Source organism: Littorina saxatilis, unplaced genomic scaffold (assembly GCF_037325665.1).
Source record: "Littorina saxatilis isolate snail1 unplaced genomic scaffold, US_GU_Lsax_2.0 scaffold_493, whole genome shotgun sequence".
NCBI classification, from domain to species: Eukaryota; Metazoa; Mollusca; class Gastropoda; order Littorinimorpha; family Littorinidae; genus Littorina; species Littorina saxatilis.
Window position 1 is genome coordinate 21,715 of NW_027126473.1, and position 18,306 is coordinate 40,020.

General features: G+C 42.3%; 1 protein-coding gene across 1 annotated transcript; it reads right to left on the reverse strand.

Moving 5' to 3' along the window:
• On the reverse strand, positions 1–11,841 carry LOC138954901 (14-3-3 protein epsilon-like). Its single transcript, XM_070326648.1, has 5 exons — positions 11,658–11,841; positions 9,077–9,270; positions 8,717–8,823; positions 6,633–6,976; positions 1–2,201 (listed from the first exon to the last, which is right to left on the reverse strand). The coding sequence occupies exons 1-5, from the start codon at positions 11,719–11,721 to the stop codon at positions 2,140–2,142; spliced, it is 771 nt and encodes a 256-aa protein (XP_070182749.1). The 5' UTR covers positions 11,722–11,841; the 3' UTR covers positions 1–2,139.
• Between the last annotated feature and the right edge of the window lie 6,465 nt (positions 11,842–18,306).

Below are 18,306 nucleotides of genomic sequence, written 5' to 3' on the forward strand. Positions count from 1 at the left end.
TTTAAATCACCACTTTATTCACAAAGCAAATGATAGTTTTCAATCATGAAATTAAATGTGTAGAAAAAATGCAAGGCTACTGTTACGAGAAACATAAATTAACATAAACGGCTTCCAAGACATTGTGGACCATCGCCCTGTCAGTGGTCAAACTTTCCCACTGGAGGAAATGTTTTTTCATTGCGGAGCAACATTGAGCTTTCTAAATTTCAAACTTGAAATGACAACGTCCCTGCATAATAGAAATGAGACAGCGATTTCTTTTTCCCTATCAAAGACATTGTCACCCTAAAAGCAAACTCGATAATTTCTAGTCAAGAAGAAAAGTGCTTTTACTAAGTGCAATTTGGAAAAAGGAACCACTCTTTATGGTTATGGAATCTTATGTTAACACTGAAGGGGCAAAAGCCATTTAATCATGCAACTGTGACTGCAGGTTAGTGCTCGCGAAAGGTTAGAAATAGCAAAGATCTGTTCTGAGAAGCATCAGACAAGCTAAACAAAGGAATATCAATATACTAATCGTGGATTAGTAGAAAAACGCAGACAGACAACATGCACGACTGACTCCTAAGAGATAAAGGCCCTACAGCAAAGATTTTCTTGGTCAAAGAAATACACCCAAAGGACACATCCAGAAACAAGTATGAACCTGGCATGCACAGAACAGCAGACACAAAAGCAACGTGTTGCACTTGAATATACTCGTTTTTATTTATGTTAAGCATGACATGTTTACTTATTATAATAAAGTTACATAACAGTCCTAGATGGAAGTCTAGCCCACTAGAGATGGCTACAGTGACGGTCGATACATCCAAGTGTGATCACAACACAAACAGCGATGCTGCGGCCACGCCTCCCACAGATGGGGGCAGCCAAACAGGGCAGAGGGCCAAAGGAGAGAGAGAGAGAGAGAGAGAGAGAGAGAGAGAGAGCGAGAAGTCAAGGGCAAGGTCAAACACAGCAGACATCCAGAGACCGGGGACACATACTTGGGGGGCGGGGTGATGGGAGTGTTTGGGGGAAAGGGGGAAGAAAAACACAGCTGTAGGCCCACTTGTGACCACAAGTTTTGACATTTTATCAAGTGCTCAAAAATCCTGAGGGAGGGGGACAAAAATCCAACGGAAAAAAAAGAGACATCACTATCATTCCTAAAAAAAAATAAAAAAAAAAGTCAGCCAACTATAATGCAAAACAAGAAACAGGGTCAATAATTATACAATAAAGTGATTAAATGTTGAAACTTGTACATACAAATCTTGTAGTGACAAAAATAAAAACAAGTTCACTCAGAATCACTAAACGGAAAGAAAAAGTAACATCATACAAGTATGTTTATCCACTTGAAAGGAAAAAAAAAACTGGTTTGTTTTGCTTGACGACAAACAAAACATGATGGCTCAAAGCATGTCTCTCAAAGTCGTACGGGTGCCCTTGAAAGCCATACAGATTTAGTAATAAACTCCTTCACTGAACCGCAGCTCTAGGTGAAAGACTCGTTGCTTGGTCCACAGAGGATGTCAGGTGGTAGCTTCTTCATTAGGACAGTGATTGCCAGTACATTTCTGTTGTCCGTCACAATGTCTTTTTTCTTCTCACAGTAATTATGACATTTAAAGAGAAAAACACAAGTGACTGTTGAAACACAAACGTGGATCGATCGTTGAATCCCTGTCAGTGGCATTGGTTTTGAAAATGGAGCTTGGAAATATGTAACCCCCCTTTCTTTCTTCCATTGATAACACTTTTTGTGAAAACTTGGTGGAAATCATTCCTAAGCCTCCAGATGCTCAGAGGTATGATTTAAGGAATGCTTCCTATCGGTTCAAATTATTCTGTATGGGGACACTGCAAGGGAGAAAAAAAGAAGCTGAAATGCCTTTCCTCGAAGGCTGTTTTTTTTCTTTAACTAAACCTACAACAGCTAAAAGAGACCAAGGTCAGATGCTAACAATACGGGCGAGCAAAATCACTAAACACTTCGTTTCCATCAAACTCATCGCAACCAATGCCAGTGACAGTCAACAGACAAGTGGCTGCACTCAGATCAGGGCCAAGTCTCAACATAGAGCAGTTTGGTAAGAAAATTACAAACATGTTTAAATTTGGAGTACTAAAGGGCTGATCCCATCCTTAGGACCCGTCTTGTTCCGTCTCTATGTCCTGAACTTGTTGGGTTGTCTGTTCCTCGGTTGCTGCAAACACAAGAAACATTCATGTCATAAATGTCACAAGTTATAAATTGCTGGAGCCCATTTTCCCCCTATCCTGTAAACGACCGCTTCATCCAAAATTCAGTCGAACAGCCACATGACCATAGGCAGCATCTTCAAATAATTATCGATTAGTTCGCTTCCAGTTCCACTTGTAAACTCAGGTCACAATCAGGAATTGACGGCTAACTAAAGCCCAAATAAGCGCAGGCTTTGAGAGTTTTGTTGCTTGTTTTTTTTTTTTAAATGGGAGTAAATTATGAATGACATGCAATGCTTCTGCAGTGAAAAAAAATAGTCAGGGATGGCCATAATTATTTATCCAAACAATGTATTTTGTCAGACGGTGGAGTAACTTCCAAGAAAATCCCCAGCCCACCATAAATGTCACTTGTCCGGTACACGCCTCACAGTGTTTGGATGACTATGAATGTATTCATACACACAAAATAGCGGAGATACGATCAACAACTGGACTGCAATCTGCAATGAATGGGCTTTTCCACTTGATTAATTTTGTGCACTGTTCGTCACTGACAGACACAAGTTGCAAAATTTGAGCAATATGTTTTACGAGACCTTGAGTAATGTCCAATGATGTTCTAAAAATAAAAATAAAGGTTTTTTGTTGTCTTTAATGTGTCCTTAGACATTTTCAAAAACTTCAAACCAATCTTTGTCTCACTGTCCAACTCCAAATCAATACGGTATTTTACCAGTTGAAATGAGAAAACACAGGAATAAAAATGGCTACTGGTATGACCTACTGGTTGATTTTTAACTACCGTTTTTTTATGCAGGTAAAACAACAAAACCAGTAGTCTGAGTTGGACTCTTCAGGGTTCCAATGACCAGCCTACCGTTTTTTTCAGGACTGTTTGCATCATTTACACATTAACATGCTTCCATTTGAAACTTCGAGGTCTTCATCGGGGATTGACACCCGACCAAAGGTAATTGAAGCCCGACGGAGCGCTTCAATTAGACTTTGGGAGGGCGTCAATCCACGATGAAGACCTCGAAGTTTCAAATGGAAGCATGTTAATGTTATTGTAATTCAATCTGACGACGATCTCTTTCCTGCTTTCATGCAGTTGTAAACAGACAGAATTGGTTCTGTTCTGTTCACACACTACTTTCAGTCCACCTACCTGCAAGGATCAAGTCCCAAGAAATATGTCTCTGTATTCCTATTATATCACTCTGCTCCTGTTTTGTTTTCTTTCACACACATTTTCCCTTCTTTTTTGACGGGTTTCTGGACAACAAACTCTAAAACAAATTCTTTTCATCACAAAAGCGATATTTGGAATTGACCGACGTAGTCCAGAAGAATTCATGCATCAACTTACGTCACGTATTCGACGTCATCACTTCGCATACCTTATGGTCTCGGTATTTCGTTGGCCTTCATATTTCCTACTTGTAAAATGACCCTCAAAGCTAACCGAGACTAGTTGAGGCTGTATTAATGCGCCTTGCTAGCAGGTTGTTAATGGATTTTTTAGCGAGTGGTTATCGACAATTGTAATTCAATCGAGTTGGTGTTTTAATGAAACAGATCCTGTGATTGGTCAGAATGCCTCAACTCATTAAAAATTACCGGTCATTAATTGTCGATAACCACTCGCTAAAAAAGCCATTAACAACCTGCTGGCGAGGCGCATTGATACAGCCTCAACTAGTCTCGGTTAGCTTTGAGGGTCAAGTAGGAAATATGAAGTACCAACGAAATACCGAGACCATAAAGTATGCGAAGTGATGACGCCGAATACGTGACGTAAGTTGATGCATGAATTCTTTCGGACTACGTCAGTCAATTCCAAAGATCGCTTTTGTGATGAAAAGAATTTGTTTTGAGTTTGCTGTCCAGAAACCCGTCAAAAAAGAAGGGAAAATGTATGTGAAAGAAAACAAAACAGGAGGAGAGTGATACGATAGGAATACAGAGACATATTTCTTGGGACTTGACCCTTGCAGGTAGGTGGACTGAAAGTAGTGTGTGAACAGAACAGAACCAATTCTGTCTGTTTACCATCGCATGAAAGCAGGAAAGAGATCGTCGTCAGATTGAATTACAATAACATTAACACGCTTCCATTTGAAACTTCTCGGTCTTCATCGTGGATTGACGCCCTCCCAAAGTCTAATTGAAGCCCTCCGTCGCTTCGCTCCGTCGGGCTTCAATTAGCTTTTGTCGGGCGTCAATCCCCGATGAAGATCTCGAAGTTTCAAATGGAAGCATGTTAATGTGTAATTAATGACCGGTAATTTCTAATGAGTTGGGGCATTCTGACCAATCTGTTTCATTAAAATGCAAACTTGATTGAATTACAATAAAGTTTGCGTACTGGTTTGAAAAAATACTAGCGCCATCACTGTACTAGCATTCACCTGCCAGTGTTCTTTGATAGGTTGATCTTTTCCATTTCTTATTTCATGTGCTGTTTGATTTTCTCCTTTTGGCATCAGTCTTTGCAATTTTGTTTTTATGTTACGTGTTTACCCGACATTAGATACTGGGAGCAGGTTTGAAATCAGTAGCGAAAGTAGAAACAGCCCGTCCGCAGCACCAGAAGTGCGTTGGCGGAAGGAATAAAACATGATCATTATTGCAGACGATAGAAGTTACTGCATGTGCAGTGTTTATAATTATATGGCTTTGAAACTAGATGGTACAACATAAGTTATCTTGCATTTGACCAGAACTTTCACTGGCCAGTCAGACGACATTTACTAGCCCAATGGACTTTTGACTCACTCTTGGTGATCGGGTGGGGGCCATCCCTGATAGTGTTCACTGTAAAGTCCCCCCTATCCAGGTTTCCCAATTGCTTCGTTTCCGGCCAATTTATGTGGAGCACGTGATGCGCACAAAAAATATTGGCGGTCTAGAAATGTCGTCTGCGCAATGATCGCGGCGGCTTTCTTGACCGCCAAGGACGACCACGCACGTTGTGAGACGTCATTCGTTAGACCTCAATAGAACAACTAACAGTATTTTTCTCTTCCTATAGGAGACACACACAAAATCCCATTCCCCTTTTCAACCATTGGAAAATGACTCACAGGCTGACAATATCCACCCCTGTACATTAGAACGGTTTTATGTTTGAAACCAACAACTGCCAAAGCATTCCTAGTCACCAAGGATGTTAACTAGCAGGCAAAAAGGCCACTGTCCTACTTGTTAATGCCATGACAAACTAGTCTCAGTCTGCTTGATCATTCACTACTTCTCAACTCCCTTTTCTGTCTTTGTTAAAGATACCCTCCTTCCAGTGTAAACCATCATGCACACCACCACTGGCATTTCAAGACTTTTATCAGAGGTAAGAACAACCCTTCACCGCTTCCTGCGCATATATTGGAATTTTTTGGCTGAAAATAATTCATCCAGCTATAAAAATGTCCACTCTTCACAGGTAGCAATCAGGCTGTCAATTTTGATACTTTTCCTAGTGTACAGCCACACGGTTGTGCACTATTGTTCTGAGGCCTCCATCTTTTGTCATTGACACATCTGTACTTTGTTGACCCGACACATTGCTCTGACCTCTCGACGGCCGATTATTTTGACATGCATGACCATTACTTTCCTGCTAAACAGACAAAGCCAGGACATTTTGACCCACACTTAGTTTTAATCCAGATCCAACTGATCTCCTAGTCTGGGAACAACACTGGGTGTGTACATGATCTCGTTAGCAAGAATGAAGGAACCTAAGTTTACATAATAGAGGATGAAGAAAGCAAACGAGTATTCAATCCTGGACTGCAAACTCGTACCTCTCAGTCTGAGCTTACCCTAGGTCAGAGCTTTTACAAACTGTTCTGTTAATGATGTTGCAGGACGAGATGTTTCTATTTCTTGTAAAAGCCAAATGGATCTCAGCAGACATGGAAACTGGCACTGGAAGTGTTGTCTTCCACAAAGAATGTCTCCTCGACACACTTGACCTCACACATTGTATCCCCTTCAGTCTACCTCAACTCTCTCCTTTTCTTCTGTGATATTTTAGCTCCCCAAATTTGAAAGACCTGGCTTCCTTTCTTCCTCACACTAATCTTTCGCATCTGACAAAAATACAGCCAAATGAAAGCAAAATCCAAGCTGTTATCTCTCAAGAAAGAAATGCAACAGCAGTACTGCACTGCTCTTACTTTCCTGCATACAGTGTGGACGTTTCCTAACTGCCAGAAAATTGTTAAAAACCTGAGATTTGGCGTGCACTGTAAGTTTAATTCCTCAACAATGTCAACCCTAGGGCTGGCATAACTATTAACAATGTGATTATCAAGCTGTCTATCCCCCCTCCCCCCAATGAATGTATACACAACTGTTTGTCTTCTTTTGCACAACTACAAGCAACACTAAAACCCATGCAACAGACACACATGAAATCTACCCACCTTCTCCCTGCATGTCTGACGTCCAGAGCGTCAGGTTATCTCGCAGCAACTGCATTATCAACGTTGAGTCCTTATAGCTCTCTTCACTCAACGTATCCAGCTCAGCGATTGCATCATCGAATGCTGCCTTGGCCAAGCGGCACGCCCGGTCTGGGGAATTTAAAATCTCGTAGTAGAATACTGAGAAGTTGAGAGCCAGGCCGAGGCGGATGGGATGTGTGGGAGGCAACTCTGTCATGGAGATATCACTGGCGGCTTTGTAGGCAACTAAACTATTCTCAGCAGCTTCTTTTCTGTCGTTGCCTGTGGCGAATTCTGCCAGGTACCTGTGGTAGTCACCTTTCCTGCAAGCAGAAGAAGACAAAATGGTATTCAATTTGAGAAAACAAATTAAATCAAACTGTCAATATTTCCTATGTAGTGATGAGCTGTAAGAAAAAAAGAACTAACCAATCCAGTGATAGTTGTGGAAAGAAAAAAAGAAGCAAATGCTGACTTTCACCTGCATACAACTTACAAGAAAAGTGGGAAGGGACACAACTTCTCAAGGCTTATGGACGATTTACCTCCCCTGAGCTTCAACCCTCTAGCACAACCATGTCACCAAAAATCCAGGTTAGGTCACCTGGCAGAATATTGAATAGTAAATCATTGATCTGTGCAGTCTCTAGTGCAGAGTTCAACGCTTTGTTAGGATACGAAGAGAAACTGACAACATTGCTTCGAATCAACTTCATATTGCAGACTCATCAGCACATGTCCTAAGTTCATGTGTACAGCATAAACAAGCAGAGACCAGCAACTTGATAATCATGACAGCCCATGCATACAAACAAGTTAAAATGAAAGCCAAATAGCAATTGTACCTTTCAATCCCTATTCTTTAAAGAGAACATGGTCATGAAAGGTCTAGTACAAATGCACTGTTGGGAGCTTTGCACAATTAACAGCAACCATCATCTCTACTTTACAAAATTGGAACCAGGACGAAAATCATGCTGCCAGTGTTGGAATGATAAAATGTATAGGCCCAAATGCCCTGTCCATTTCAAGATTGTTCTGTCAGAAGACCTACACGTCATGGGTGGGACTGAAAAATGTCATGAATCCTGAAGAATTTTAAGGGGGGCCCCCAGACGCTGAAGGATTTGTATAACAACCAAAGAAACGTCACCGCAGACATTACGAATCCGGATTTCCGGCTTATACCGGAAGAATCCCACCCACGTACACATTGAAAATATCAGTCTACCACAGCCAGGTGTCAGACCAATGAGCAAGTTAAAACAGAAATTAATGTATCGTTGACCAAAGCGTGAGAACCAAGCCTAAATGTGTTGAAAGAGGGTCACACTGCTGACCAACACATGACTGGTCATGTATGTGATAGATGATGCCTTTTGGCGACACCGCACGTTCGACACATAGACTGAAGTAAGCAAACACAAACTGTTTCTTCTTGGAGAGCTAGGCAATGCCATAGGAACATAGAATGACGAAAAGAGCCCACTTTTGACTGTAACAGCCCTGGACAAAATTAAGTTGCGTGTAGCATACAATTACTCACAAGTTCAAGTTAAGTGAAACTAGCGCACAGAACAGTGTGAACTAGCCAAACAAGATGCTACTTCAAGAAAGCCCATTATTGGCATTAATCCCTAACCGTAGCCCACTTGTCCATTTGAGATCTGCCCATCACTCTAAGATGATTTTTTTCTTTTCATTGGCCAGAACTTATGCCGATTGTAATTTGTATTTCCTAGATGCACAATAAAGGGTAGCTTCCCTTCTGTAGTCTGCAAATCGAGAATCTTTCCTTATTGTTTTGATAAGTCAACATAAGTTCTAGGGCCAGGAGGGAAAAATAAGATTGGTCAGGAAACCAGAAAAAAAGTTTTACCTCTATAAAAAATGTACCCTGCTTCTAAGCCATACAGGACAGATACAAATAATTACTTGACTGCAGGACTCAAACAACAACCCTTGCTAAAAAAAAAAAAAAGTAAAAAAAAAAAAAAGTAGAAGCTTCTGACAACGGAAAAGGTTTTTCACAATATCTAAAAGACTGAAAAATAAGTACTTACATTTTGTAATAAAATACTTTTGACTCTCCGTGCGAAGCATTGGGGATCAGGTGTTTGTCAATGATATCCAATACATCATTGCAGATGTCTTTCAACTCTGTCTCGATCTGAAAAAAAGGAGAACACATCCATCAACAAAAATAGCTTGCTAAATTTAAAACAACAAGAGAACCCTTTCTGTGAATTCATAACCCCCTAAATTCTTGACACAACCTTTTTCAATCTTTTCCTTGTCCCCAGCTTCATGGTCAATGTCCTGCTTTCATATTCAACCATTTGCTACTCTGTCTACACCCCCCCCCCCCCCCCCCCAAACAAATAAACACCAATCAATTAGCCAGAAACAAGCCTCATTCTTACCTGCAGTCTATAGTTTTTGTTGATGGCCTGCTTCTCCTCGGACTTGTCGTCCTTCTGCTCCAGACTGGAGATGATTCGCCAAGAGGCGCGGCGAGCACCGATCACATTTTTGTATGCTACAGACAGCAGGTTGCGCTCCTCCACCGTCAGCTCTACGTCCAGGGCCGCCACCTTCTTCATGGCCTCCACCATCTCTGCAATACACAAAAAGCACACAGTCAACATCCAATAGTTTCTACCATCAATTTATGTGCAGCCTTCACATTTCAATCTGACAAACCCAAGTCCAGCAATTCTTCTGCAAGAAGAAAACTTTTGATGGAATAAAATCAGTACAGCTTGAAAACGATCAGTTTAAATAAATCCAGCTACTCCCTTGAGACTGATGACGTGCACATGCAGTCCGGAAACAGCAATCCTTGGCTAACAAAGCCTGTTTTCACTGCTTAAAACAGTTTTAGCCTTCAACCAGACTGACACACCATACAAGCCTACAAGGGCTAATGTCTAACTGGTCATTTCTGATTCACTTATTTTCAGCCTAAAAATACCAGACAGTCTTTCAATTAAGTGTCACTTGAACTGTACCTACTACTTTTACCTGTACCAGCCATTAACCTCACGGAGACCGACCAAGAGCTTGCCACTTCCATTCAGACCCCACAGCCCATAGAGTCAACTTAATCCTGTTTTGCTTTTATTCAGATTCACTTGCCACACTGACCGAGTGACTTTTGGGAGCATAGGAATGCCAATAGTTAAAGCAGCCACGAAAGTGAGCTGCGAATCTGACAAGAACTCCATTCTCTAACACAAGCACAGACCTTGAACCGCTACCTGTCAATGTGAATAAAATGTGTGCATCTCCATTCACTAACATCAGCCCTCAAAGTCCAACAAATGGTGTACACATTTACTAGCCAGGGAGCAAACTTTGCTAGCCAAACCAACAATTTGTTTTAGCAACTTTACTCACATTTGGCAAGTAGATGAACATTTCTACTCACCAAATACATGTTTCTACTCGCCATGGCGAGTAAAATACTCGCCCCTTTCAGTCCTGAACATAAGCACATACATTGAACTGCTACTTGTCAATAATGTGTGCATGTGTGTAGAGTATGAAGCTGAGATGCTGCCGAGTCAGCAGACCCTCACTTATTTCTGCCAACACCTATCACGATTTCCAGCCCCAGACAAATCTCATTCATCATATGCATCAACGTATACAAAGTAACACTAGTAACTGCCTCAGTTAAAATGGTTCAATGCACACAACCCTCATTCAAATTTATCCAGAGACACACCGTGCAACTAACTTACTAAGTCCATATCCTTCAGTCACTCTTCAATACATTTGATGTCATTTGCACTGAAATCTGTTCTTAAAAAAGCAGTATGCTAAAGACAATTGGCACGGAACAAGTAAATCACAAGCAAGATCAAGGTGTGTGAACAACTTGGAATATCTATCATGAAACAGAACCTATCTACGATGGAACCAGGGGCTTAGATTGAGCAATAGCATACGGTTTGGTTATAGTTATACAGACTTTTCTTTTAACATTGTATATTAATACCACTTGAAATGCAGCTATTCCCAGTGCATTGCTATTGAAAGGGCAAAACATTAATGCAAGGTAAACGCATTGTTGCTGACACCGACAGGAATGGGTTTTGAATAGTCATTAGCGGGAAGTTCTTCAGTTCAACATGCCAGGATCTGTCATTCGCATCCTTATTCAAGTTATTGGCTTCACAATCAGTATCACTGTATCAGCATGTGCAATGGATAGTCTGATACAAACTATGTGCTTGCTTGAACTTTCAGACACACCAAAAAGAGCAGGAATTCAAGTCATGCCCTGACATGACATACTACCAATGTACTAGTTCGCTTTTGGGTCAGTAGCTATGGTTGAGTTACCTAATTAAATGGAAGCACTTGCATTCAAGTTTCAACAATTTCAACCTTGCAGCATTATCTTTCATTCAACACAAGATCCAACGCAACAGGCAATGCAATTACCCTAGACATAGCTAATAATTGTGCAGATGCCACAGGCTCTCCCCATTTTCAAGGAACAACTCCGGGATCGCACACTGTCAAATTTCAAGGTCGATCGAGTAAACTTCCTCGTATGTTATCTTCCCTAAAAACATGCTATGCCGAGTGATAAACATTAGATAACCACGTAGCACTAAATAATGTTTCTTCTATGTCGATCTTAAAGGGACTAACTTAAAAATACAAGACCACAGCCCAGATCATTCTAAAAATGCCAGACGTAGTGAGTCACTGCGAACATGGCGACTCTACAACCAATCCCATGCCGTAATGCGGTCATTAATTTGGTATTTGTAAGGAAAGTAATCATGTAAATGGTAGAAAGTAACAGAGAAATTAAAAAGCAATAAAATATGCATCATTTGTCCTCTTTCTGGGATACGCATAGTACCGGTAACTAACGACTAGTTCCTGGCAACACATAATGATACTGAAATGTACACAGCTCGGTACACCATGGATGAGCTAGCAACCCGCAACCCCGATAGAATATGACAAAAATATGGAACTTACCATCATATCGCTCAGCTTGTTCAGCTAGTTTAGCCTGGTAAACCTGATCTTCCCTGTCAGCCATTGTGGACTTGACAGATGGTTGTGCAAACTATCAGATTGAAAACGATTAAAATCGGTATTCAGTTTGCCAAAACAAGATGGCCGTACCCGCCAGTGACGAAAAAGTAGTACACGTTTGCCACAGGTGAATGTATTACTACGCGTTAAAACCGGTCTGGCACATGAACGTTGGTGCGCTCCCAGCTGAATATCTTTGATCTTGGATTATTTTATAACGTATGTCTTACTTGCAAAAATTAAAACGTTTGCAGAAGACGTTTACATTCGTTTAAAAATTAACAGAGATTATTAGGCAGTGCATGGGAACGAGTTCTTCCTGATAATCGATTCTTATTACTAACTGAAAATAGTCCGCATTGTATGACTAGATTCAGGGATAAGTGAAATTAGTGCTTGCTATCTGAGTGATAAATACGTGCAATTTTTAGTATCATGATTCACTGGCGTATAATCTGGTTGACAAATATTCAATCAAGCACGTCGTTCATGAATGACGAGTCATTTTCTCACAAACGCATCCCCGGAAGTAAACGGTTTCGGCCAAAGTTGTGTTTTTAGGTTGGAATCTCAACTGAAAGTAGGCTGCATACTGACGCTTCTGCAATGGATTTTTTTCTCGGAATTTCTATGGATGAAATCAGTAACAACAAGAATTTATTGAATAGTATGGGATTTAAATGTTTACGCCAAACGATGTTGTTTTCTTCGAGCCGCTTTGCAGCGCATTCAGCACAAAGTGCCACGCCCCCTACTTTGAGACGACAGGCGGCCGAGCCGAGGGAATTTGTATGCAGCGTGATTGGGAGTAGTAGCTAGCGTAGCAAGTAGCGCGGCAACAGGACGAGTGCACAGAGAGCGGGGGTGGAAAGTGCAGCTTTCTTTATTTGGTGTTTAACGTCGTTTTCAACCACGAAGGTTATATCGCGACGGGGAAAGGAGGGGAGATGGGATAGAGCCACTTGTTAATTGTTTCTTGTTCACAAAAGCACTAATCAAAAAATTGCTCCAGGGGCTTGCAACGTAGTACAATATATTACCTTACTGGGAGAATGCAAGTTTCCAGTACAAAGGACTTAAACATTTCTTACATACTGCTTGACTAAAAATCTTTACAAACATTGACTATATTCTCTACAAGAAACAAGGGTAAAGGGAGAAACAGAATCCATTAGTCGCCTCTTACGACTCCATGCTGGGGAGCATCGGGTAAATTCTTACCCCGTAACCCGCGGGGGGGGGTGAAAGTGCAGCGGCAGCGAGTCGAGACAGACAGGGGCGCATGTGGAGAAGTTTATGTGAATCATCGGCGGCTTCTGTCGTTCATTGACACTCTCTGCGTATGACGGCTTACTAGTGCCAAAACCTGGGGTTACCCATTATCACGTAATAATTACTAATTAACGCTGTCAGTTACTGTTTTTACTCGTTAGTTACTCATTTTCACGGGATAATTAATAATTTTCACGGGAAAATGACTAGTTTTTAGTTTTGGCACTAGCAATACGTCAGGAAGTGAGCCAAAACTAAAAATTAGTAATTAACAGGTGAAAGTTAGTAATTTTCCCGGGAAAATTAGTAATTAACACGTGAAAATGGTAATTATCAAGGGAAAATTACTAATGTTCCCTTGATAGTTACAATTATGAGGTTTTTGCACTAGTAAGCCCTATCACGGCTTACCGCCGCTAGTGCCAAAACCTGGGGTTACCCATTATCACATGATAATTACTAATTAACGCTGTCAGTTACTGTTTTCACCTGTTAGTTACTCATTTTCCCGGGAAAATTACTCATTTTTAGTTTTGGCACTAGCAATCCGTCAGGAAGTGAGCCAGAACTAAAAATTAGTAATTAACAGGTGAAAGTTAGTAATTATTCCGGAAAAATTAGTAATTACAAAGTTCTGAGGTTTTGGCACTAGTAAGCCGTCATATCTTCTTAATACTGAGTCCGCGGCTCCGCCCGAATGAGTAAAGCCGCAATGCAGTTAGCGGGTTTTCACACAACATGCGACATGTTACGGGACAACGTGACGTAAGCAGCTATATCTGGTTACAGCCGAAGCTGCGGGGGTAATCACTGAGTGTGTGTGTGAAGGATATCAGTTGTAAGTTATCCGAGGCTCTGGCTCCGTCATCATGTTGTAGGCGGCCCGCTAGGCTTACTCAGTGAGACAACTCGGCTGTAGGAAGTTATAGCGGCGTCATGTAAAAGATCTAAGCCCCGGTTTTGCGAGGCAATTTTCCTTGTTTTAATAAGGACAGTAACATCTTTGAGTCAGAGTGAGGCAGAACATGATCGGCCTGAGTCGGTATCAGTCTGAATCTCAAGTTCCACTGTAGCCGGATCGATGTTGCACGTGATGCTGATTTTGACTATAGTCGTGACATTTGGGTTGTGCAGAGCGCCGCTGTCACGGTTGTAAAACAAAACTTGACTCTTGCCGTGCATTAGCTAGTCCGCCCACAATGTTCTCGAGTCATCAGTAATTACACACAGCGGGAGGTCCCTCGATCACGCTGAACCGGCAGTTACTACGATGTGGGTCCCAGCCGGTTAAGCAGGCTTTTATTTAGTTCCATACACAGGAGCCCATAGACTAGTAATGAATGGGTCATTGCAGCCGCATAATGATTAAAAGATTTCAAACAAGCCGAGTGCGAGTTGTTAACTGTTGGTCAGTTGCCAGTGTTCCACAGTGTCAAGAGAACAAGTTCTGCTTGACCCGTTTACGGTTTGCGGCGGCGGTGTAGCGAATTCAGCTTTCCCGCCCCTCATTCAGGTTTCTCTGTATAATTCGGCCTCGTTGATCTTGTATAAACTCCACTCTGAAAATCCCTCCTCCCGGCTTCCATAGGACTGCTCGGATCGAGCTTAGGTACTTTACATTCGGCAAATTTGTTCAACATCATGTTTTCAGACCGCTAGAGTCAGTGTAGGCTACATCGAATCACTGAGAAACTGAGCTGAATTTAACTTGATGAGAAAGCTGAATTCGTTACACCGTGACCGGGGTCAGTTCAAGTCAGTTACTGATTAGACATTCCCGCAAATGATGCACAACTGACATTCGGCGTCACTGATCAAAGCCTATAATTGACTTCGAGTCAGTGTCACAGTGTGCGTGTGACGGTGTGTGGGGGGGGGGGGGGGGGGGGGGGGGAGTAGGCCGTATAATTATGATTGTGAATCCTTAGAGTAGGTATTTTCGGCCATCTAAGTCAGTCAGTATTGTTGGGACAATAACCGTAGCCTTGACGGTCACACAGCGATGGCCCAGTCAGTGACAATTAAGTAGCCCATGACCGAGACAGCCGCAAGAACTCATCTCGGAAACTGACACAACTGACCGAAAAAGTGACAGATCAGTGTCATGTTGCTTGTGTCGCAGTTCGACTTCAGTACTCAGCCGGTGCGGATATCAACTGCTATCAGTTATGTTGCATGCTGCATTCCTAACTTGTTACTTCAGTGACCGCTGAGGTGTACGATAGCTTGGGGGTGTACGATAGCTCGCCAGAAGGCAGTCGCCCTTTAGTTTGTTGTCGCATTAGGGGAAGATAGTCCCCATCAGTTTTCACGTGGTATTTCCCTTGGGTTTGTCAAGTTCATTTTCCTCGTAAATGTCAGTGACTTCCGCACGGTAGATTTGAGCCGGGACAATAACTTGCCACACCGGAAAGTATTAGATGACCTATTGCCCAGACACTGCACTTACCGGCCGACACTGACTGATCATTGTCCTTGTATTTGGTCTCTTTAGTAAACTTCTTTGAACCTCAAATTATTTTGTTATCATGCACAGAACACTAATCTGAGGCAACACTGAGGTACGTACCTCTACTCGACTGACTGGCGGTATGCATACACTGCCACCTATGACGTTGCCGGCTTGCCGCTTTCAAGCCGATGGCAATGGGCACCATTCAGACACTGCAACCAATGACGCTGTAAGCATGCAGCAGTTAAGATAAGTCTAATATAGGTCTATGATTTTATATAGTCCTGTGAGGTTACCCTCATGGAAATTCGGGCTGCTTTTCGTGTACTTGGGAAAGCGAGCTGCCATACAACGGTACGGCGCTACCCATTTTTTCCAATTTTTTCTGCATGCCTGTAGTCATGTTTCCAAGGCTCGGTTAACATCCATAAAACTACCAGCAGCTAGCCACATACATTTATGACACTGCCAGGTTGCAGTGAAACTGATGACACTGACACATGATGCCGCCGGCATGCATCAATTGACATCTATGACACTGCCAGCATGCATACCCCAGAAAAAATGTTTCCAGCACGCAGCCACTGAAACGTATGACACTGGAAGCATGTTACGACACCCGTAGTGGGTGCAGTTGACACTATGACACTGCCAGCATGGCAGCATACAGGATGACTTGTAACAGGTGTGACACAGCCCGCATAAAGACACAAGCATATATATATGACATATGACCAGCATGCAGACACTGACACATATGACACCACCAGCACGCAGACACTGACACCTGTGACATCACCAGCATGCAGACACTGACACCTGTGACTCCGCCTCCAGCATGCAGACACTAACACATGTGACACCTCAAGCATGCAGACTCTGACACCTGTGACACCACCAACATGCAGACACTGACACCTGTGACTCACCCAGCATGCGGACACTGACACCTGTGACACCACCAGCATGCAGACACTGACATCTATGACACCATCAGCACGCAGACACTGACACCTGTGACTCACCCATGCAAACACTGACACCATGACACTGACAGCATGCAGACACTGACAGCAGGCGAACACTGACACCTGTGACACCACAAGCATGCCGACACAGACACCTATGACACCATCAGCACGCAGACACTGACACCTGTGACTCACCCAGCATGCAGACACTGACACCTGTGACACCACAAGCATACCGACACAGACACCTATGACACCATCAGCACGCAGACACTGACATCTGTGACCCACCCAGCATGCAGACACTGACACCTATGACACCACCAGCATGCAGACACTGACACCTGTGATACCACCAGCATGCAGACACAGACAAATGTGACACCACCAGCATGCAGACACTGACATTTGTGACACCACCAGTACGCAGACACTGACACCAGTATGCAGACACTGACACCTATGACACCACTAGCATACAGACACTGACACCTATGACACCACCCGCATGTAGACACTAACACCATGACACTGACAGCATGCAGACGCTGACATCTGACAGCAGGCGAACACTGAAACACTGACACCTATTAAACTGCCAACATTGACACTCCATGACACTGCCGACATGCAAACAATGACACCATGACACCGACAGCATGCAGACACTGACAGCAGGCGAACACTGACACCTATATAGTCTTCACGCGACTTGTTTATGTTTGTCTTTGTTTGCTTGTAGCTGATCAACAAAATAGAAGGAAGACTATAGCTGAGATGACTGTAGCTGAGAAGATTGTTGTGATGCCTTTTGAGGACTGGGTGAGGAAATCTACATTTAATTCAGTGTGTTTGCTCTGTGTATGATTGTCAAGTAAAAAGCATTGACTCTCTTCTGTGCTTCGTCTTCTCTTTTCCTTTCAAAAAAATCTAAATGTCGAAGTTCAGAAAAGGTTACATTTCTGAATGCTGAGGAGCAGGTCTTATCGTACAGATTTATTTGTATAATGAAATAAGTGCATTTCACTCGCTTACACACACACACACACACACACCTCTAACAAGAAGAGCAAACGCTCGATCGAGTCACTTTCGCAGTTCTGAATATTATATGAGGCATCAGATGGACAGGAAGAAATTGCTATTCACAACACAATGCATACCTGAAGCATACCTGTGACCTTGAAAAAGGTCAAAGGTCACCAAAGCAGACGTCAAAGTGTAGAGGTCACTGGGAGTCACGTTCACATAAAATTTGAGCCCGGTCACTTTTATAGTTTCCGAGAAAAGCCCAACGTTAAGTTGTGTGTTGCCGAACAGAAAAGGCTAGTTATCTCCCTTGTTTTTCTGATAACGTTCGTAAAAGGCTACAGATGTAAATACTTTGATGTAAAGAATAATCCTACAAAGTTTCAATCACATCCGATGAACTTTGTCAAAGATATAAAATGTCTAATTTTTCCTTTGACGCTGACCTGTGACCTTGAAAAAGGTCAAAGGTCAACGAAACCATCGTTAAAGTGTAGAGGTCATTGGAGGTCACGACTAAACAAAATATGAGCCCGATCGCTTTGATAGTTTCCGAGAAAAGTCCAACGTTAAGGTGGTGTCTACGGACGGCCGGCCGGACAGACTAACACTGACCGATTACATAGAGTCACTTTTTCTCAAGTGACTCAAAAATGAACCATCTCAACCATTCCCATCATCAGAAATAAACCATAATTAATAAAAAGCCTGACAAATTTTTATATATTTAATATTTTTTATTATTGTTAAAAATGATCTGACTGTAAGTCAGGCAGGTTGTGCATAACAGATCCACCACGGGCAACAACCTTCAAATAAGGAAATCACTGGAGTCCTTTTTTACAAGTAATTTCTCTTCACATAC

Excerpts from the sequence above, each read along its gene's own strand:
- LOC138954901 (XM_070326648.1), bottom strand. The coding sequence starts at position 11,721 with ATGGCTGACAGGGAAGATCAGGTTTACCAGGCTAAACTAGCTGAACAA. Across the intron at positions 8,824-9,076 it reads ACAAAAACTATAGACTGCAG|ATCGAGACAGAGTTGAAAGA; the intron begins GTAAGAATGAGG and ends CCTTTTTTTCAG. Across the intron at positions 2,202-6,632 it reads GTCAGACATGCAGGGAGAAG|CAACCGAGGAACAGACAACC; the intron begins GTGGGTAGATTT and ends TTGTGTTTGCAG.